The sequence below is a fragment of the Papaver somniferum genome, chromosome 11 (genome assembly GCF_003573695.1).
Source record: "Papaver somniferum cultivar HN1 chromosome 11, ASM357369v1, whole genome shotgun sequence".
Taxonomy (NCBI): domain Eukaryota; kingdom Viridiplantae; phylum Streptophyta; class Magnoliopsida; order Ranunculales; family Papaveraceae; genus Papaver; species Papaver somniferum.
This window is the reverse complement of record NC_039368.1, coordinates 121,044,962-121,060,785: the sequence shown is the minus strand read 5'-3', so window position 1 is coordinate 121,060,785 and position 15,824 is coordinate 121,044,962. Positions and strand designations below refer to the sequence as shown.

At 36.8% G+C, this 15,824-nt stretch overlaps 1 protein-coding gene across 1 annotated transcript; it reads left to right on the top strand.

Annotated features, from left to right (window-relative positions):
* Positions 1–9,050: 9,050 nt before the first annotated feature.
* Positions 9,051–11,841, top strand: LOC113320382 ((+)-neomenthol dehydrogenase-like). Its single transcript, XM_026568296.1, has 6 exons — positions 9,051–9,152; positions 9,535–9,927; positions 10,035–10,281; positions 10,728–10,805; positions 10,891–11,076; positions 11,181–11,841. Exons 2-6 carry the CDS (start codon positions 9,704–9,706, stop codon positions 11,556–11,558), a joined length of 1,113 nt encoding a protein of 370 aa, XP_026424081.1. The 5' UTR covers positions 9,051–9,152; positions 9,535–9,703; the 3' UTR covers positions 11,559–11,841.
* Positions 11,842–15,824: the final 3,983 nt, after the last annotated feature.

Below are 15,824 nucleotides of genomic sequence, written 5' to 3'. Positions count from 1 at the left end.
AAGACCGATCTTAAATCATTCAAATTAAGGATTTCTCATCATCATCTTGAATAAAATTGAAATATAAAAATAATGCAAAAATAATGAGGTCATTCCGAGATCGGACGAAGAATTTGTGGCCAGATTATTGAATACCGAAGACAGTAAGGTACGTGTACGGGTACGCATACCCTAGTTCCGAAAATTTCTGCTGGAATTTGAGGTACACGTACGGGTACACATACCTAGCAAGTAAGAAAACGTTTATAAACTCCTTGTAGGGCCTAAGGGCACGTTTGTTAACGTTATTTCATTATTTTGGGTCGTTCTTGAACCAAACTAAATACGTGAAGGCCAAGCAATGTAGACCTATAAAAAGGTGTTAGGTTATGTAAAATGATATCACATCAAAGGTCACGAAATTGTTAGGGTTTGGAGAGAAGAAATATCACACAGAGCGATTATCAATCGTAACGTTATCTCTTTACTTTTCTCATACGTATATCATGGATATTTCTACATCCATGGGTAGCTAAACACTTATTGATTAAGGATGAATTCTAAGTTGTAAACAAGATTTGAGTTATTATATTAATCCACTTTGAAGTTCTTCATATGATTATCGTTTGTTTATACTATTTGAATATTTATCGTTTGATTGATATATTGTTTGGGTGGCCAACTAAATTGATTTGTTAATTCAATCTATTGCTAGTATTAAGTTAGGAGATAAGTAATCGTCGAGTAACTTATACACAAGTAGAGAACACGAACCTTGCAGAGGGATCATATGAAGCGATTGTGTGTATAAACAACACTAAAAAGTGGACCTTGATATAAGAGTCTAACTAGTAGGATCAACCTATAAATTCACAAGCTTAAAGCATTCGATTGGATTACACCTTGAGTGATCTACTACTTAGTGGTTCGTTGGATAGAATATGGTAGGCGAGAACTTCCGTATCCAGTGATATAAGGAATTAGGGGATAACACTGATCTAGTTGTTATTCCACGGTTGGTGATAATCTATGATTAACGACAAGTAGGAAAGTATAATAACTCATTGACGGTTTATTAACAAAGAAGTATTCCTCGATCATATCTCTCTCTATTAATTACAATACAACTTTATTTGCTTTGATTATTTATTTTGTTCAAAATCTAAAACAAAACACTCCCTTTGTGACACTTTAACAACTAAAACTCATTGCTCTTCGTGGGAACGATCCTTACTTCCATTATATTACCAGTTAATTGTGTGGAAATAAGATTATTAATTTGTTGAGCTACGACACCCATCATATTTCAAGCATATTGGAAAATCTGAGTTCCAGTATTCATCAGCTCTAAAAATTCCTAGCTCTTTTAGCTAAACTATTAGCTACTTCATTGGACTCTCTGTGCACAAAAGAGCATTTCCAACTTGTAAAACTTTCTAATAAAATCCTGCAATCCTGGATTACATTATTATTTGTCCATTTAGCAGAACCTAAACTACCATTAATAGTGTTCACCACATTCAGACAATCACCTTCCAAATTCAGAATCTGCGCAGCTTCAGTTTTTGCCCACTTTATAGCTCCTAGTGCTGCCAAAGCCTCAGCCTTCTCCTCATAATTATCTATCCCATGGATTGATTAAGCACCTCCACGGTGTCCTGCATCATTAAAAGCTATTAGTCCTATTCCCATATGCTTAGTTTCTCTCACAAATGATGCATCAAAGTTAAATTTCTGAAATCCGAGTTATGGTAAACTCCATGGCATTACAACTCTGCTCTGACCAAATGAAGTTCTAGTTGCTCAAATCCTCATTGTATTTATATTCATTCACTAATATATTTATTAACTTGGGAAACCAGATTATTCACCTGGACCTGTGCATTATTAAACACCACATTACATCTAAGATTCCAAATTTGCTACATAGAAAAACTGACAAATTGTATGAATTTTTCCTATAACTCCCTTTGATTGCTATTGAGGTTAAACCAGCTAGTGATCCATTCCTGCAAATTCATATTGTCAATGCTACCTGCAATATTTGAATCTAGAGAAAACCACAGTCTCTTAGTAATGTCACATTCAACAAAGAGGTAATTCAGAGTTTTAGTATTCCTATTATAGAAAGGGCATTCACTAGGTGTGGAAGGTACAAACCTAGATAATTTGCTTCTAACAGAAACACAATCATGCATACATTTCCAAAGAAAATGCGTTATCTTCTGTGGGATATTAAGTTTCCACAAAGACTTCCAAGGAAAGTTATCATTTTCATTACCATAAATTTCCTGCATTATACATTTATAAGCTGACTTAACACTGAACTGCCCATTGTGAGTTGGCTTCCATATAAGTATATCCTTACCATTTGAAGGTATTCTGATTTGACATATGTCATTAACAGTATCCCTATAAAAAGACAGCTTAAATTTTCTCTATCCCACTGCCCTGTTTCCTGATCAATTAACTGGTTAACAATTTTCATATCTCTAGAAGCAAAATTAGCATTAAGGCAAGTATTTCTATTAGGTAGCCACTTATCTTTCCAAATATTAATAGAAGACCCATCTCCCACCTCCCAACAATAGTACTTCTAATCAATTCTAGTCCCCTTCAAATTCCCTTCCATATCCAAGATACAAAAACAATGTTAGTAATTATGGCAAAGGATCTGAACCCAAAGAGCCTCAGGTTCATTCAGCATTCTCCAGGCCAGTTTGGACAGAAGAGCAGTATTAAGGTGTTCTGTTTTCCTAATATTAAGGCCTCCTAGTTCATTTGGTTTGGAAACATTATTCCAATTTATGAAATAGCCCCCTCTAGCAGAACCTTTATTATTCCACCAGAACCTCCTCTGAGTAGCATCTAGTTTATCAGTTACATTTTTTGGCATATGAAAAACAGAGAGATGATGATATGGCAAAGTTCCTAAAGTAGACTTAATAAGGACTGTATTCCCAGGTTTGTTCAAATATTTACCTTGCCAAGTAGATAACCTATTTTCACAGGCCTCTCCTAAATGTTTGAAAGTTTCCATTTTATTCCTCTGTAACAACAAAGGAACACTTAAGTACTTATCAGCAAGACCCAAATTTTTAATTCCAAGAATGGATATAGTGTGGGATTTTGTCCTAGGATCTGTTTTAGGACTAAAAGCTAATCTTTACTTATCAAAGTTTATAGCTTGACCATAATACTTACTGAAGTTGTCTAGCATACTCTCCAAGTATTTAGCTCCTTTGACAGTAGCCCGAGTAAACACAGGGCAATCATCAGCAAAGAATAAATGGCTAACAGATGGAGCAAAAGTTGTAACCTTAATACTTTGAATATTATTTTGACCTTCAACAACAATGAGCATTTTAGAAAGAACATCCATGCAAATGATAAAAAATAAGGAGACAGGGATCTCCCTGTATAAGACCCCTTGTTGGATAGTAAGCCTCACCTGGTGCTCCATTTAAAAGAATAAAAGTAAACATAGTAGTGATATATTGTTCAATTAAACTACACCAATGATCATCAAAACCAAGTTTCTTTAGAATATCAAGTAAAAAAATTCTATTTTATCCTATCAAAAGCCTTGGACATGTCTAATTTGATTGTCATAAGACCAGACTTAGTTTTTTTTTTCCACATATTGTCCACAATTTCATGATCAATCACTATATTATCTGTTATCTTCCTAGAAAAGCAGCTTGATAAGGTGAGATAAACTTGTTCATAACAGTTTTAAGTCTACTAGCGAGTAACTTAGAAATAATTTTGTAAATCACATTACTTAAACTTATAGGCCTAAAATCAGAAGGTGTTCTAGGTGCATTGTTCTTAGGAATTATTGACACAAAGTTATGATTCATTTGCTTAAGCATGTGACCTGAATGAAATAAACTCTTAACCATATCAACAGTGTCAGAATCAACTATCTCCCACATCTGTTGGTAGAAACCAGGAGGGTACCCATCAGGGCCAGGGGTAGTCCATGGCTGCATTTTCCAAACTATGGCCTTAATTTCCTCATCAGTAGGAGGCCTAATAAGGAATTCATTCTCTTCAACAGTAATACAAGGGGAAAGGACATCTAAAAAACCCCTATCTATGGGAGGATTAGTAGTCCTGCTTATTTTACTAAAATGCTCTCTAAGATCATTAGCAATCATACTTTTATTAGTTAACCACACACCAATACTACTCTGTAAACAATCAATTTGAGTACTTCTTTTTCTGAAATTAACTTTATCATGAAAATATTTTGTGTTTTTATCATCAAAAGTTAAAACATTTTCTCAAGTTCTTTGCATGTAATAATCCTGTCTAACACCATACCAGTATTTTAAAGATTCTTCAAGACTTTTTTTTTCACAGGAATATTAGTACTATCATGCATATCAGAGGAAACATCTTCTAGCTGTTTTTGAATAGCATTAATGTGTGTTTGAAAATTGCCAAAAGAATTAAGATCTCAATAAGAACTTTCATTTTCTTGGAAGAAAGATTGAGATCGCTTCAAGGATACAAAAAAGGAACCGAGAATTACATATGAAGGACTTCAACCCTCATTTACCCACAAGTTCATCAAAGAAAAGTCTGTGCTGGTAAACAAGAGGAATTTATCATTAAATGATGTTGTCTTTTGGAGGTAGTTTTGTTTCGAAAGATTCTGCTGTTTCTTTCAACCCACAATACTCACCTTTCGGCATAAGGAAGGCAGCAATATGGAATCTTCGGGAAATTCTCCAAATTTCCAACTCCAACCTTCAAAAGTCAACTTGAAGCTCCAACAAGGATTTGATCATCAACTACCTCATATCAAAAGAACAACGGAAGATATTTCTGCGGATAGGTATAGTTTTTGTTGCACTTTACTTCTACTTCCTCTTGAAATGGAGACTGATACTAAATTGTACTCCCTACATCCCACTATTTATTGACCTAGTTCAATTTTGCACAATTTTTAAGGAAAGCAGGGGAAAAGAATACTTTTTAGCATTTTTCCAATTATATCCTTATGGATAATAACTAGTGAAATTTTGAAATGATTTATCTCTCAAATTACACCATAGATGTTCGCAAACTTCATACCATTGAAAAGCATTTTAAAACACCTACATAACGTATATAAACATGCCTATCAATTTATGCATATTTCTTATAATCAATTAAAATGATAATTTAAAAAATATCTCCTTGTTTAGTGATATATGTCATTTATTATGGAACAAAATCTAAAAGTAAATAGGTCAACTAGCGGGACGGAGGGAGTATGAGTAATTTGAGTTTGTTTTTGATATCTTTGTTTTGTAGCACATTACCTGTGGTAACAAAGGAATCAGACATGAAATTGTTCTAAGATTATGTATGAGTTATTGATTTTGTAGACCGACTACTTAAAAGTCGTGTCTTAAAAGAAAAGGAAAAACTACTTAAAAGCTTAAACCAGAATCAAATTCAGCAACTTTGCTTCGCAATTACGAAAATGCTTCCTAGCCCCGGTTTCATACACTAAGTTTTGACACTGCTTACGTGTCAAAACAATATTGGTTCATTCTTTAAAACATGCCCCCTATTTTTCCTGGTGGGATACGGTGGAGAGGAATTAATGGTGGATCTGATTGCCACATAGTGGTGTAAGATAGTGGGGGCAGAATCCGGGATCCCTGTAGCACTTTCGTGGCGATTATGCATGCGGTTCTTCTTTAACAGGCTTGTCAATATCTGCAGCATTATCAATAGTAATCTCAATGTCAATCCTGAGAATGTCATCCAAAATGTATCCCGAGTTATGCAGTCGTCTAAGAGTCACGAATTCCGTAAAACCCCATCCGTGATTGGCATTGAATTTTCCTTTATCTGCAACATTACCAACAAATCAAAGGTCAGGACTGGTACTTCAAGTTGTTCCCTAAAATACATTCACATTCACATAATAATTAGGTTATGCTTGGATCAAGTCAATTGACACAAAGAAGAAACACTTTTTTTTCCCATACCAGAATCTACGTCAAGAAACTAAACAAGTGGTGCAGATTAACATCAAGTTTAGAGAGTATCAACAGATTTTAGACACCAATAATTGGAGCAAAATCAACACAGAGTTTCATTTCAAATTTCCCACATTTAGCAATTAGATAGACGATCATCTAAAGAAAAAGAAAGATATTAATTTATTTTTTTATTTATTTTTTTTATAAAGAAGATATTACTAGTATTGAGAAAGGAAAAAAGAAAGATATAAATACCATTAGCACTTGTGACAAAGGTGTTGTAAATTTGTATTTATTCAGCATTCACGGGATATTTGTTCTTGTCCACACGGCCAAGAAATATCGATAAGTGATCAAACACGTTCCCCTTTCCCCTAGGATAAACCTGTACCAGCAGCCTATTGAAACAATATAGGAAGAATTGGTGATCAGGGTTAGTCATAACCGGAAATATGAAGACAAACTAAACACATAGAAATCAACAAAATATATATACCATTTGGCACCGCCAGCACTGAAAACATCCAAAGAGATGGTCCACTCTGTTGTCCAAGTACAACTTAGAAAAGTTGTCAATCTTCCAAACAAATTTGAATGTTACTGGAAGTCCAACTACCTTAGTTCCCATTGGAGGAGACCGGCTAGATTAACCCTTCATTAATGAAGGTTGTTATTGGGGCGCCACACTCTATTAGAGGGGCGTCACCTAATAAGATAAAAACGGGTCATCCGTAAGTAATATCAAAAACCCCATATCTCAAATAATTTTGTAATGACCAAACAACCCTTGTTTAACTAATTTTAATTTAGTTTAATTATTATCTAATCTAATTAGATTAAGAAGATGAATTCTGTTATATACTTGTGAATTGTGGGACAAAGTATTTGTGGGAAGAAAAACTAGAAAAAAGAAATTTTTTGGAGATTTTTTTCAAAACCTAGATTTTTTGATTCAAACAACCAAAATGGATGAAACAAGTTGCCAATTCGAGGTGGGTGAATCTTTGTATGATAGAGAGAACAAGTTTTACATTCCGCATGTTGGAGACCAAGAGATGGATGATTTGTTAGATGGTAGAGAGGGTTTAACACAAAGTGATGATGAATCTCCACCAATTGAAGAAATAAATCAACAAAGTGAAGAATCAATGGTTGAAAATCAACAGGTACACCTCTAAACTATCTCCCATGGGTTCAATTTCGCTCCAAACTAGCTTAAGTACGATAAAAAGTTTGATATTTTTAGACTTTCATGGGTTGGGCTTCGTTCCAACCGTAATTCAGTTTTACGTCTGGGTTTGGAAGAGGGTTGTGCTTCGTTGCCAACCGTAAGTTTTGTTTACGCCTGGGTTTAGAAGAAATCCAAACGTAACTGGTTTCCAATAAGACAAAACTTGATAATTACGTCTAGGTTATATTCATCCAAAACCCAGACGTAAATAGTTTTTGCATGGGTATTTATTACTTGTTTTACGTCTAGGTTAGGGTTTTGGATTTCCAAACGTAAGTGAAAACGTATAGGTTAGATTTTCTTTGTTTCCAACCGTAATTGAAAACGTCTAAGTCATACAAATCTTTCCATTAGTTTCAAAAAAGAAAAAAACATGGTAAATGAGGAACATATCTTTCCATTAGTTTCAAAAAAGAAAAAAACTCTTACCAAGTCATACAAATAGTGATGTGATGAATCTTCAGTGAGAATTTCGTTTGCATTAGGTTGAGAAGGCATTGGGCTAGGTGGAAGCACGATCTATGAACCAAAATATCACAACATTAGACACAAAAAAGAAGGAAAACCAAGATTATGTCCAGGTTTTAAGGTACACGGACCTAGACGTTTTAGGCATAGGATAGGTTACGGTTGAAAAATTCAACCTCTAACCTAGACGTTTTCAATTATGGTTGAAAACAAAGAAAATCTAACCTAGACGTTTTCACTTACGTTTGGAAATCCAAAACCCTAACCTAGACGTAAAACAAGTAATAAATACCCATGCAAAAACTGTTTACGTCTGGGTTTTGGATGAATATAACCTAGACGTAATTCTCAAGTTTTGTCCTATTGGAAACCAGTTACATTTGGATTTCTTCTAAACCCAGGTGTAAACAAAACTTACGGTTGGCAACGAAGCACAACCCTCTTCCAAACCCAGACGTAAAACTGAATTACGGTTGGAACGAAGCCCAACCCAACCGTAATTTGCCATGAAAGTCTAAAAATATCAAAACTTTTATCGTACTTAAGCTAGTTTGGAGTGAAATTGAACCCATGGAAGATAGTTTAGAGGTGTACCTGTTGATTTTCAACCATTGATTCTTCACTTTGTTGATTTATTTCTTCAATTGGTGGAGATTCATCATCACTTTGTGTTACACCCTCTCTACCATCTAACAAATCATCCATCTCTTGGTCTCCAACATGCGAAATGTAAAACTTGTTCTCTCTATCATACAAAGATTCACCCACCTCGAATTGGCAACTTGTTTCATCCATTTTGGTTGAGTGAATCAAAAAATCTAGGTTTTGAAAAAATCTCCAAAATTTTTCCTTTTTCTAGTTTTTCTTCCCACAAATACTTTGTCCCAGAATTCACAAGTATATAACAAAATTCATTTTCTTAATCTAATTAGATTAGATAATAATTAAAATAAATTAAAATTAGCTAAACAAGATTGTCTGGTTATTACAAAATTATTTGAAATAAGGGGTTTTTGATATTACTTATGGATGACCCGTTTTTGTCTTATTAGGTGACGCCCCTCTAATAGAGTGTGGCGGCCCAATAACAACCTTCTAAATACGAGATCTTATATAGCATATATGTCTCAAAATAAAATGAAATGAGATATCAAAATACTCTTACGAATCTCACCTTGGTTTCTCGCAGTCCAGCAGAAACCTTTGATTCTCTTTAGGGTTTATCTCCGACGACGGTAACTTGTTTGGGAAATACGGTGAATATATATAACGATCAAAAATGAACTAAAATAAAAATAAAAGTAAAATGACTGTGAAAAAGTGACCATATGCAAGCCCAGAAATAAAGTAAACCATATCTTGGCCCATTACTGGTCCCGATTCATTGGAGAGGAGAGGGAGGTTCAATTCTTTCATTTGTGAAAGTCTAACCGGCGGTGGATAGAGAGAGGGAGAGAGACTGAAGCTGCTGAACAAGGAAAAAAAAGGTGCGCACACATTTATAGATTTTCAGTTATCTATTTATTGTTGAATGGATAATCTGGTTTAATGAAGATCGATTTGAACTATTATTATTATCTTAGGCCAAGAAAACTATCAATGAAACCCTAAACTATATGAATTTAACGCAACAACATTTGTTAGAGAAATGCTGGATTTGAATACTACTCATTTTTCAAGTTGGGTTTCATTTGGTTGAAGCATTACTTGCTGAATGACTATAAACATCACCCAAATTTACCCTGAACCTTAGTTCTTCGCAAACAAGTGAGAAATCATTGTGCATTTTTTTTTTTTTTTGGTTTTGAAACAGATCATTGTGCATTTTACCTTGAACCAAATCATTATATAATCTTGTAAGTTGAACAGGTCTCTACTTTGAGGAGCTATATACGTAAGATCTCCCTCCATAAGATTTATTCAAGGATACAAGAACAGAATTAAGAATTGCATATGAAGAACTTTGACCCTCATTTGCCCACAAGTTCGTCGAAGAAAAGTCTGTGTCAGTAATCAGGAGAAAAAATTTATCATTATAATGATGTTGTCTTTTGGCGGTGGCTATGTTTTGAAAGAATCTGCTGTTCCTATCAAGCCACAATGCTCACCGGTTGGCATAAGGAAAGCGGAACAGTATGGAATCTCCAGGAATTTCTCCAAATTTCCAACTACAACCTTCCAAGGCCAAGTTGAAGCTCAAAGAAGGATTGATCATCAGCTACTTCGGATCAAAAGAACAACGGGAGATTTTTCTCCAGATAGGTATAGTTTTTTCTCGCACGTTACTTCTACATCCTCTTCAAATGGAGACTGATACTAAGTTTTACTATAAGTTATTTGAATTTGTTTAAGATGTTTTGTTGTTGTAGGATGTGTGCAGTTGTTACCGGTGCTAACAAAGGAATCGGGAATGAGATTGTTCGAAGATTGGCTCTTGAAGGTGTGACTGTTGTATTAACAGCTAGAGATGAAAAGAGAGGGTCAGATGCAGTATCATTTCTTGTCAAATCCGGGTTGGAGAATGTCGTTTTCCACCAGCTTGATGTTCGAGATCAATCAAGTGCGGATTCCTTGGCTAAATATGTCCAAACCCAATTCGGAAAGCTTGACATCCTGGTAAGCATTTGTTTCAAATATGCCTTGAAATTTCGCAAGGTAGTTGATTCAAATTTCTTGATGCATTGGACCAACTCCACTAAGCAGCGGCAGCGGCAGAACTGAAATTCTAGGGTGGGCTAAAACTGCATCATGAGCTAAAAAACAGATTAGGGGGTTCTTCCCCGAAAAAGAGCTTTGAAAAAATGAATGTTAGACTTGATTTGTAATTTTGAGGATGGCTGGAGCACCCCCAGCCACCCGCTAGTTCCATCACTTGCACTGAGAGTTGGCAAGTTCTCTGAAAACAGATTCCTTCTGCCGATTTGAGTTCTGCGTTGAGTCATGATGCATGCATGTATTCTTCTAGTTTTTTCCATGTCAGACTGTAATTCAAAAGTTGCAGATTCATTATTAAGGAGAATATATGATCTTCTTAGAATGATACTGAACATCATCTACTGTAGGTAAACAATGCTGGGGCATCAGGGGTTGTAGTCGACGAAGAAGGACTGAGAGCCCTAAACATTGATCCAGTATCTTGGGTAAGTAATTACCTAGTACGATTTAAAAAGTATACCGGTAAAAAAAAGAAGAGAGATAACTGATGATTTTAAGGATTGATGGCAGCTCTCTGGCAAGGCTACCAACGTGGTACAAGAAGTGATGCAGCAATCATACAAAAAGGCAGTGGAATGCCTCGACACGAACTATTATGGTTGCAAAAGGGTCACAGAAGCTCTCTTGCCTCTTCTAAAGCTGTCTAAATCAGGTGCAAGGATTGTAAGCGTGTCTTCACTTAGATCAGAACTTAAGGTAACTCCAGTCTACAAATGACTTTTAAGCGCATATTCAACTTAATGTCTTATTCATTGTTTTAGAAGCTAACTTGAGTACACTATCTGCTGGTATAAAATCAGAGGATCCCAAATGAACAACTTCGGAAGGAACTCGGCGATCTAAAAAACCTAACAGAAGAAAAAGTGGATAAAATGGTAGAAAAATTCCTGCATGATTTGAAACAGGGGATGCTTGAAGAAAACGGATGGTCTCTCATGCTACCATCGTATAGCATCTCAAAGGTTGCAGTTAATGCATATACTCGAGTTCTGGCGAAGAGGTACCCTAATATGTTCATAAACTGTGTTCATCCTGGTTATGTCAATACCGATATAAACTGGCACACAGGGACCATGACCGTTGAAGACGGAGCTAAAGGTCCAGTAATGTTGGCTTTGCTGTCAGATGGGGAGTTCACAGGATGCTATTTTGATCAGACTAGAATGGCAGAGTTTTAATCAACCTTTTTGAACGAGTAACAGTTGCAAGCCGAGTTTCATGAGATTGTTTAGCTTAGGTACTGTTGGAAATAGTCCAGCATAGACAATGAGGGAGGGAGTAGTGAACCAGGAAGTCATTGATCCTGAGTCACTCTGCAATTGGTTTTTGAGTTATGTCCACATATTTAAGGCTAACCCCTATGGGCTAGATTGAACTGCTAGATTGGCCAAAAAGTGTTGCAAATCATGAAAAAAGTGTGCGGAAAAAGTTAATAGTGATAGCTGATAGTTCTCTCTCCTAGCAAGTGCTCGCAGTTCAATTATCCGCGAGATTGAAAAGCTGAATGGTTCAGCGCTCAAAAAGTGTTTTTAACGCTGAACGGTTCAGCGCTGGGAGATAAATTTTATGATCTAACGGCTGAGATTTAAAACGCTGAACCAAACAGCGCTCAACGTTGAATCAAACAGCGTTTTATAGTGGTCCTAGATGACGTGGATGACCAATCTAGCTGCTAGATATCTAACCCATAGGACTTAGGAGGTTGTCCATGCTGACGTGAATGGCCAATCTAGCAGCTAGATATCTAGCCCATAGGACTTAGCCTAACATTAATCATCCAATTTTTAGTTTTTTCTATTTTTGCGAAGTTTTTTATAATCCTGCTTAGTGTGGAAAATGGGTTTGTTTTGTTTGTGAAACCGGGTCTCGTCATTTTTCACTTATATATAATGAAGAGAAGTTAGGTTAAACACGATCAGCAAAGAACTTGATCAACCCATGGAAGGTGGAAGGCTCAAAAACATGTGCAGAGAAAAAGAAATGAAAAGCGGATTAGGTGAATCTCCACCGCTTAACTCAGACCCTTTGATTCCTTCACAGTCGCTGCCGTCTGCAAAAGCGAATGATGCTGTTAGTGCTCTTGTTTCGTTATTGAAAATGCCTCAAGTGGCTCAATCATCAGCTACAGTTCGTTCTGTGATCGTTTTGGAAGTTTTCTCAACCGGTTTTCGAGATCGAGTTTTCGATTGATAGACGGCCCAAAGTAAGGAAATGTGCACAAGTGTGTGTTGAGAAGATTTATAAGGCTGTTCAACGTACAAATGTTGTGAAAGAGGCGAGCGAGTTGTTTGGGTTGGTGTTTGACAAGTACTTTCCATTTGCAATAACTATAGCATGGTTGAAATTACAGAGGATTCAGAAAGGGCGGAGGAGTTTAAGTTGATGGAGTGTGTACATATGCTAAGTGTGCTTAAGCTTATTGTGGAATATTTGTCGAATGATGTGGTTTTCAAAATCATGTCCCAGATTCATAAGATCATCGGTTCAAAGTTTTCGTTACTTACTAGACGTATTTTTTCTGTTCTTGAAGCCATTTTGGAGAGGGGGGAGGTAATTATTGTTTCTGAGATTGTTATCTTTGTGCTTGGGAAGTATGCATCGACGACGAAAGAGAATAATAACCCGGATGATACAGTATTGTCTGCATGTATTATGTCAAAGAGGTGTATTGACAAACTCCATGCTGACGCTGATAAGCGGAGCATTTGGGCAGCAAATCTTCATTTGGTGTTTGAGCCTATGGCGGATGTTGTAGGTGTTGGGATTAGCGTTTCTGGAGAAGCTGCTGGTATATTGAAAGAATTGATAGATCAACATATAGATGATGACCTAAAGATTTCTGCATCTAATACTCTGCCAACTACTTCAGTGTCTGAAGCTCTCAAGAATGTACGAGAATCTAGAGCACTAGAATTGGTTTGTGATGCCATTAAAGGAATGCAGCTCACTAACTCTGATGGAGCGGTTAATGAGAATGTCTTGTCAGTAATATCACAGATGTTCCTCAAGCTCGGTGAGTTGTCGTACTTCTATCTGAAAGATGTTGTCCATAAACTTGCCGAACTACCAAGGATTGCAAACAGAGACACGACCAGGACAAAGTGGCAGCACCTTGAAGAATGCTTTGGGTGTGCTGTCATTGCTATGGGACCAGAGAAATCCTGACATTACTACCTGTTGTTTCCTTTGAGGAAGAAGAAGAAGAGCTCACCAGTTTAAATATCTGGATTCTGCCAATTTTGAAGAAGTACGTTGTTGGATCATCACTGGGATATTATGTGGAGCACATTATTTCCCTATTGGAACCTCTTCAGCAAGCCTGTAAGACGGATTCAAAGCTGCAGGCTGCCATCTGTGCGTTTTGGGACTTGCTACCTGCTTTTTGTCGCTACCTACAGATACTCACATAAAAATTGAAGCTCTGGCCAAACTGCTTTTAGTTTTTATGATGGAAGATGACTCTATGCATGAAAATGTATGCCTAGCTCTGCAGCAACTTGTCAACCAAAATAAAAGTACAATTAAATCTACTCAAGGTATAGAAGTCTCCTTTAAACAGTCAAACTGCTTGCGCCATGAATGAGTCAACAACAGAATCTCAAAGTGTACCCTGTCACTACACCAATAAAGTTGCAGAAGGGAACATCAAGGCTTTGGCATCATGCTCTCTTGTTTTGCTTCAGGCTCTTGCTGATCTATTTTTTAAATCTCCTCTGGAGAAGCGCAAATATTTGAAGGAGGCAATTGGATGCTTGGCATCTATATCTGAAATGGTAGAAGTAAAAAGGATTTTTATTTCCTCATTAGCAGGGGAATTGGAGAATCAAGGGGAAAACAAGAAGGCAGACGAGCAAGAAGCACAATGGTGTGTGATAATGGAGTTTGCATCAGCACTTGGTTTAGGAGGTAGTGAGGATCTTGTTTATATGATGAGTCACTTGGTTGGTCTCAAGTTATCTGATGGTATCATGGGTCTAAGAAGGCGCTTTGCTTGAGTACTTAGAGTCATTCAGAAAGGATGCGTGCAAATGCTTTTACAATTCTCAATGGAATTTTACTTGCATTAAAGGATTCCGTGAAAGGTGCAAGAAAAGCAGCTCACAACGTGCTTTTGAAGATAAGCTGCAGCTTGAAAAGTTTATCCTCTCAAAATCTTGAGTCGCCTTACGCGAAACTTCTTAATATGACAAAGGTGAGAGTGTTGACATGGTTCAGGTTCCCGAAATTTCCTCTACAATAGGGAGGCATAAGAGGACATATGAACAGTTATCTGTAGTAGATCTAAGAAAGGAAGATATTCATTAATGGAGGAAACACACAGTTACAGAAAGAACATTCTTCCAGAGAGTAAAGTTACACTAATGAATATAGAAGGAAAACTATTTATGGTGCAGGTGTGGCGGTGTAGGAGAGGCAGTGAGAGATCGAGCTCAGTCTATAGAAACAGTACACGTGTAGAGTTGGGAATGGCTAATGCCTGCTCATGTGAGAGTACCAGCTAATGAGACATGTCACAACTATTAGTCCCCCTCAAATTGAGTAGGGAAGACTTTGGCAGCACACAATTTGCCACGCAGAAGCTCAAAGCGAGGACCTGCAAACCCCTTTGTAAAAATGTCAGTCACTTGATCAATAATGGAGATGTAGGCAATCTTCAATTCCTTGGCCTATGAGAGTTCCCTGACAAAGTTAAAATCCACTGCAAGATGCTTCATTCTGGAATAAAAAACAGGATTATAAGAGTAGGAGATGGCACTGATGTTGTCACAGAGTAAGGATGGAGCTGCTGGAAGAAAAATGTGAAGATCACGAGGAAGTTTGCATATCAAAATAACCTCAGCTGCAGAATTAGCCAAACTGCGAAATTCAGCCTCAGTTGAAGAGCGAGCCACAATTGGCTGTCTTTTGCTTGACCAAAATATTGGATTAGAGCCAAAAAAGATGCAATATCCACCTGTGCTGTGCCTAGAGTCTGGATCTCCAGCCCAATCTGCATCACTAAACCCATGCACTGCAGTGAGACCCTTACTAAAGAGAATGCCATAATTAATGGTCCCTTTGATGTAGCGTAAAATTCTCTTGGCTGCAATGAGATGTTCAGAAGTTGGAGCTTGCATATGCTGACAGACCTAGTTCACAGCATAACCGATTTCTGGTCTAGTCCATGTTAGGTATTGCAGAGCACCAACAAGAGACCTGTATAGAGTAGGATCTGACAAAGGTGTGCCTGAAGTAGCTGTGAGTTTACTATTGGATGGAACTGGAGAAGTACATGGCTTAGCACCTCCCATATCATATTTATCAAGCAGATCAATGGCATATTTAGTTTGAGATAGAAACAAACCATTATCATTTCTCTTAGCTTCAAGACCAAGAAAATAGTGTAACTCACCCAAGTCTTTGAGTGGAAAATGTTGTTGAAGCTGAGAAATAAGTTCCTTGCA

Excerpts from the sequence above, each read along its gene's own strand:
- LOC113320382 (XM_026568296.1), top strand. The coding sequence starts at position 9,704 with ATGATGTTGTCTTTTGGCGGTGGCTATGTTTTGAAAGAATCTGCTGTT. Across the intron at positions 10,282-10,727 it reads TCGGAAAGCTTGACATCCTG|GTAAACAATGCTGGGGCATC; the intron begins GTAAGCATTTGT and ends CATCTACTGTAG. Across the intron at positions 10,806-10,890 it reads ACATTGATCCAGTATCTTGG|CTCTCTGGCAAGGCTACCAA; the intron begins GTAAGTAATTAC and ends GATTGATGGCAG.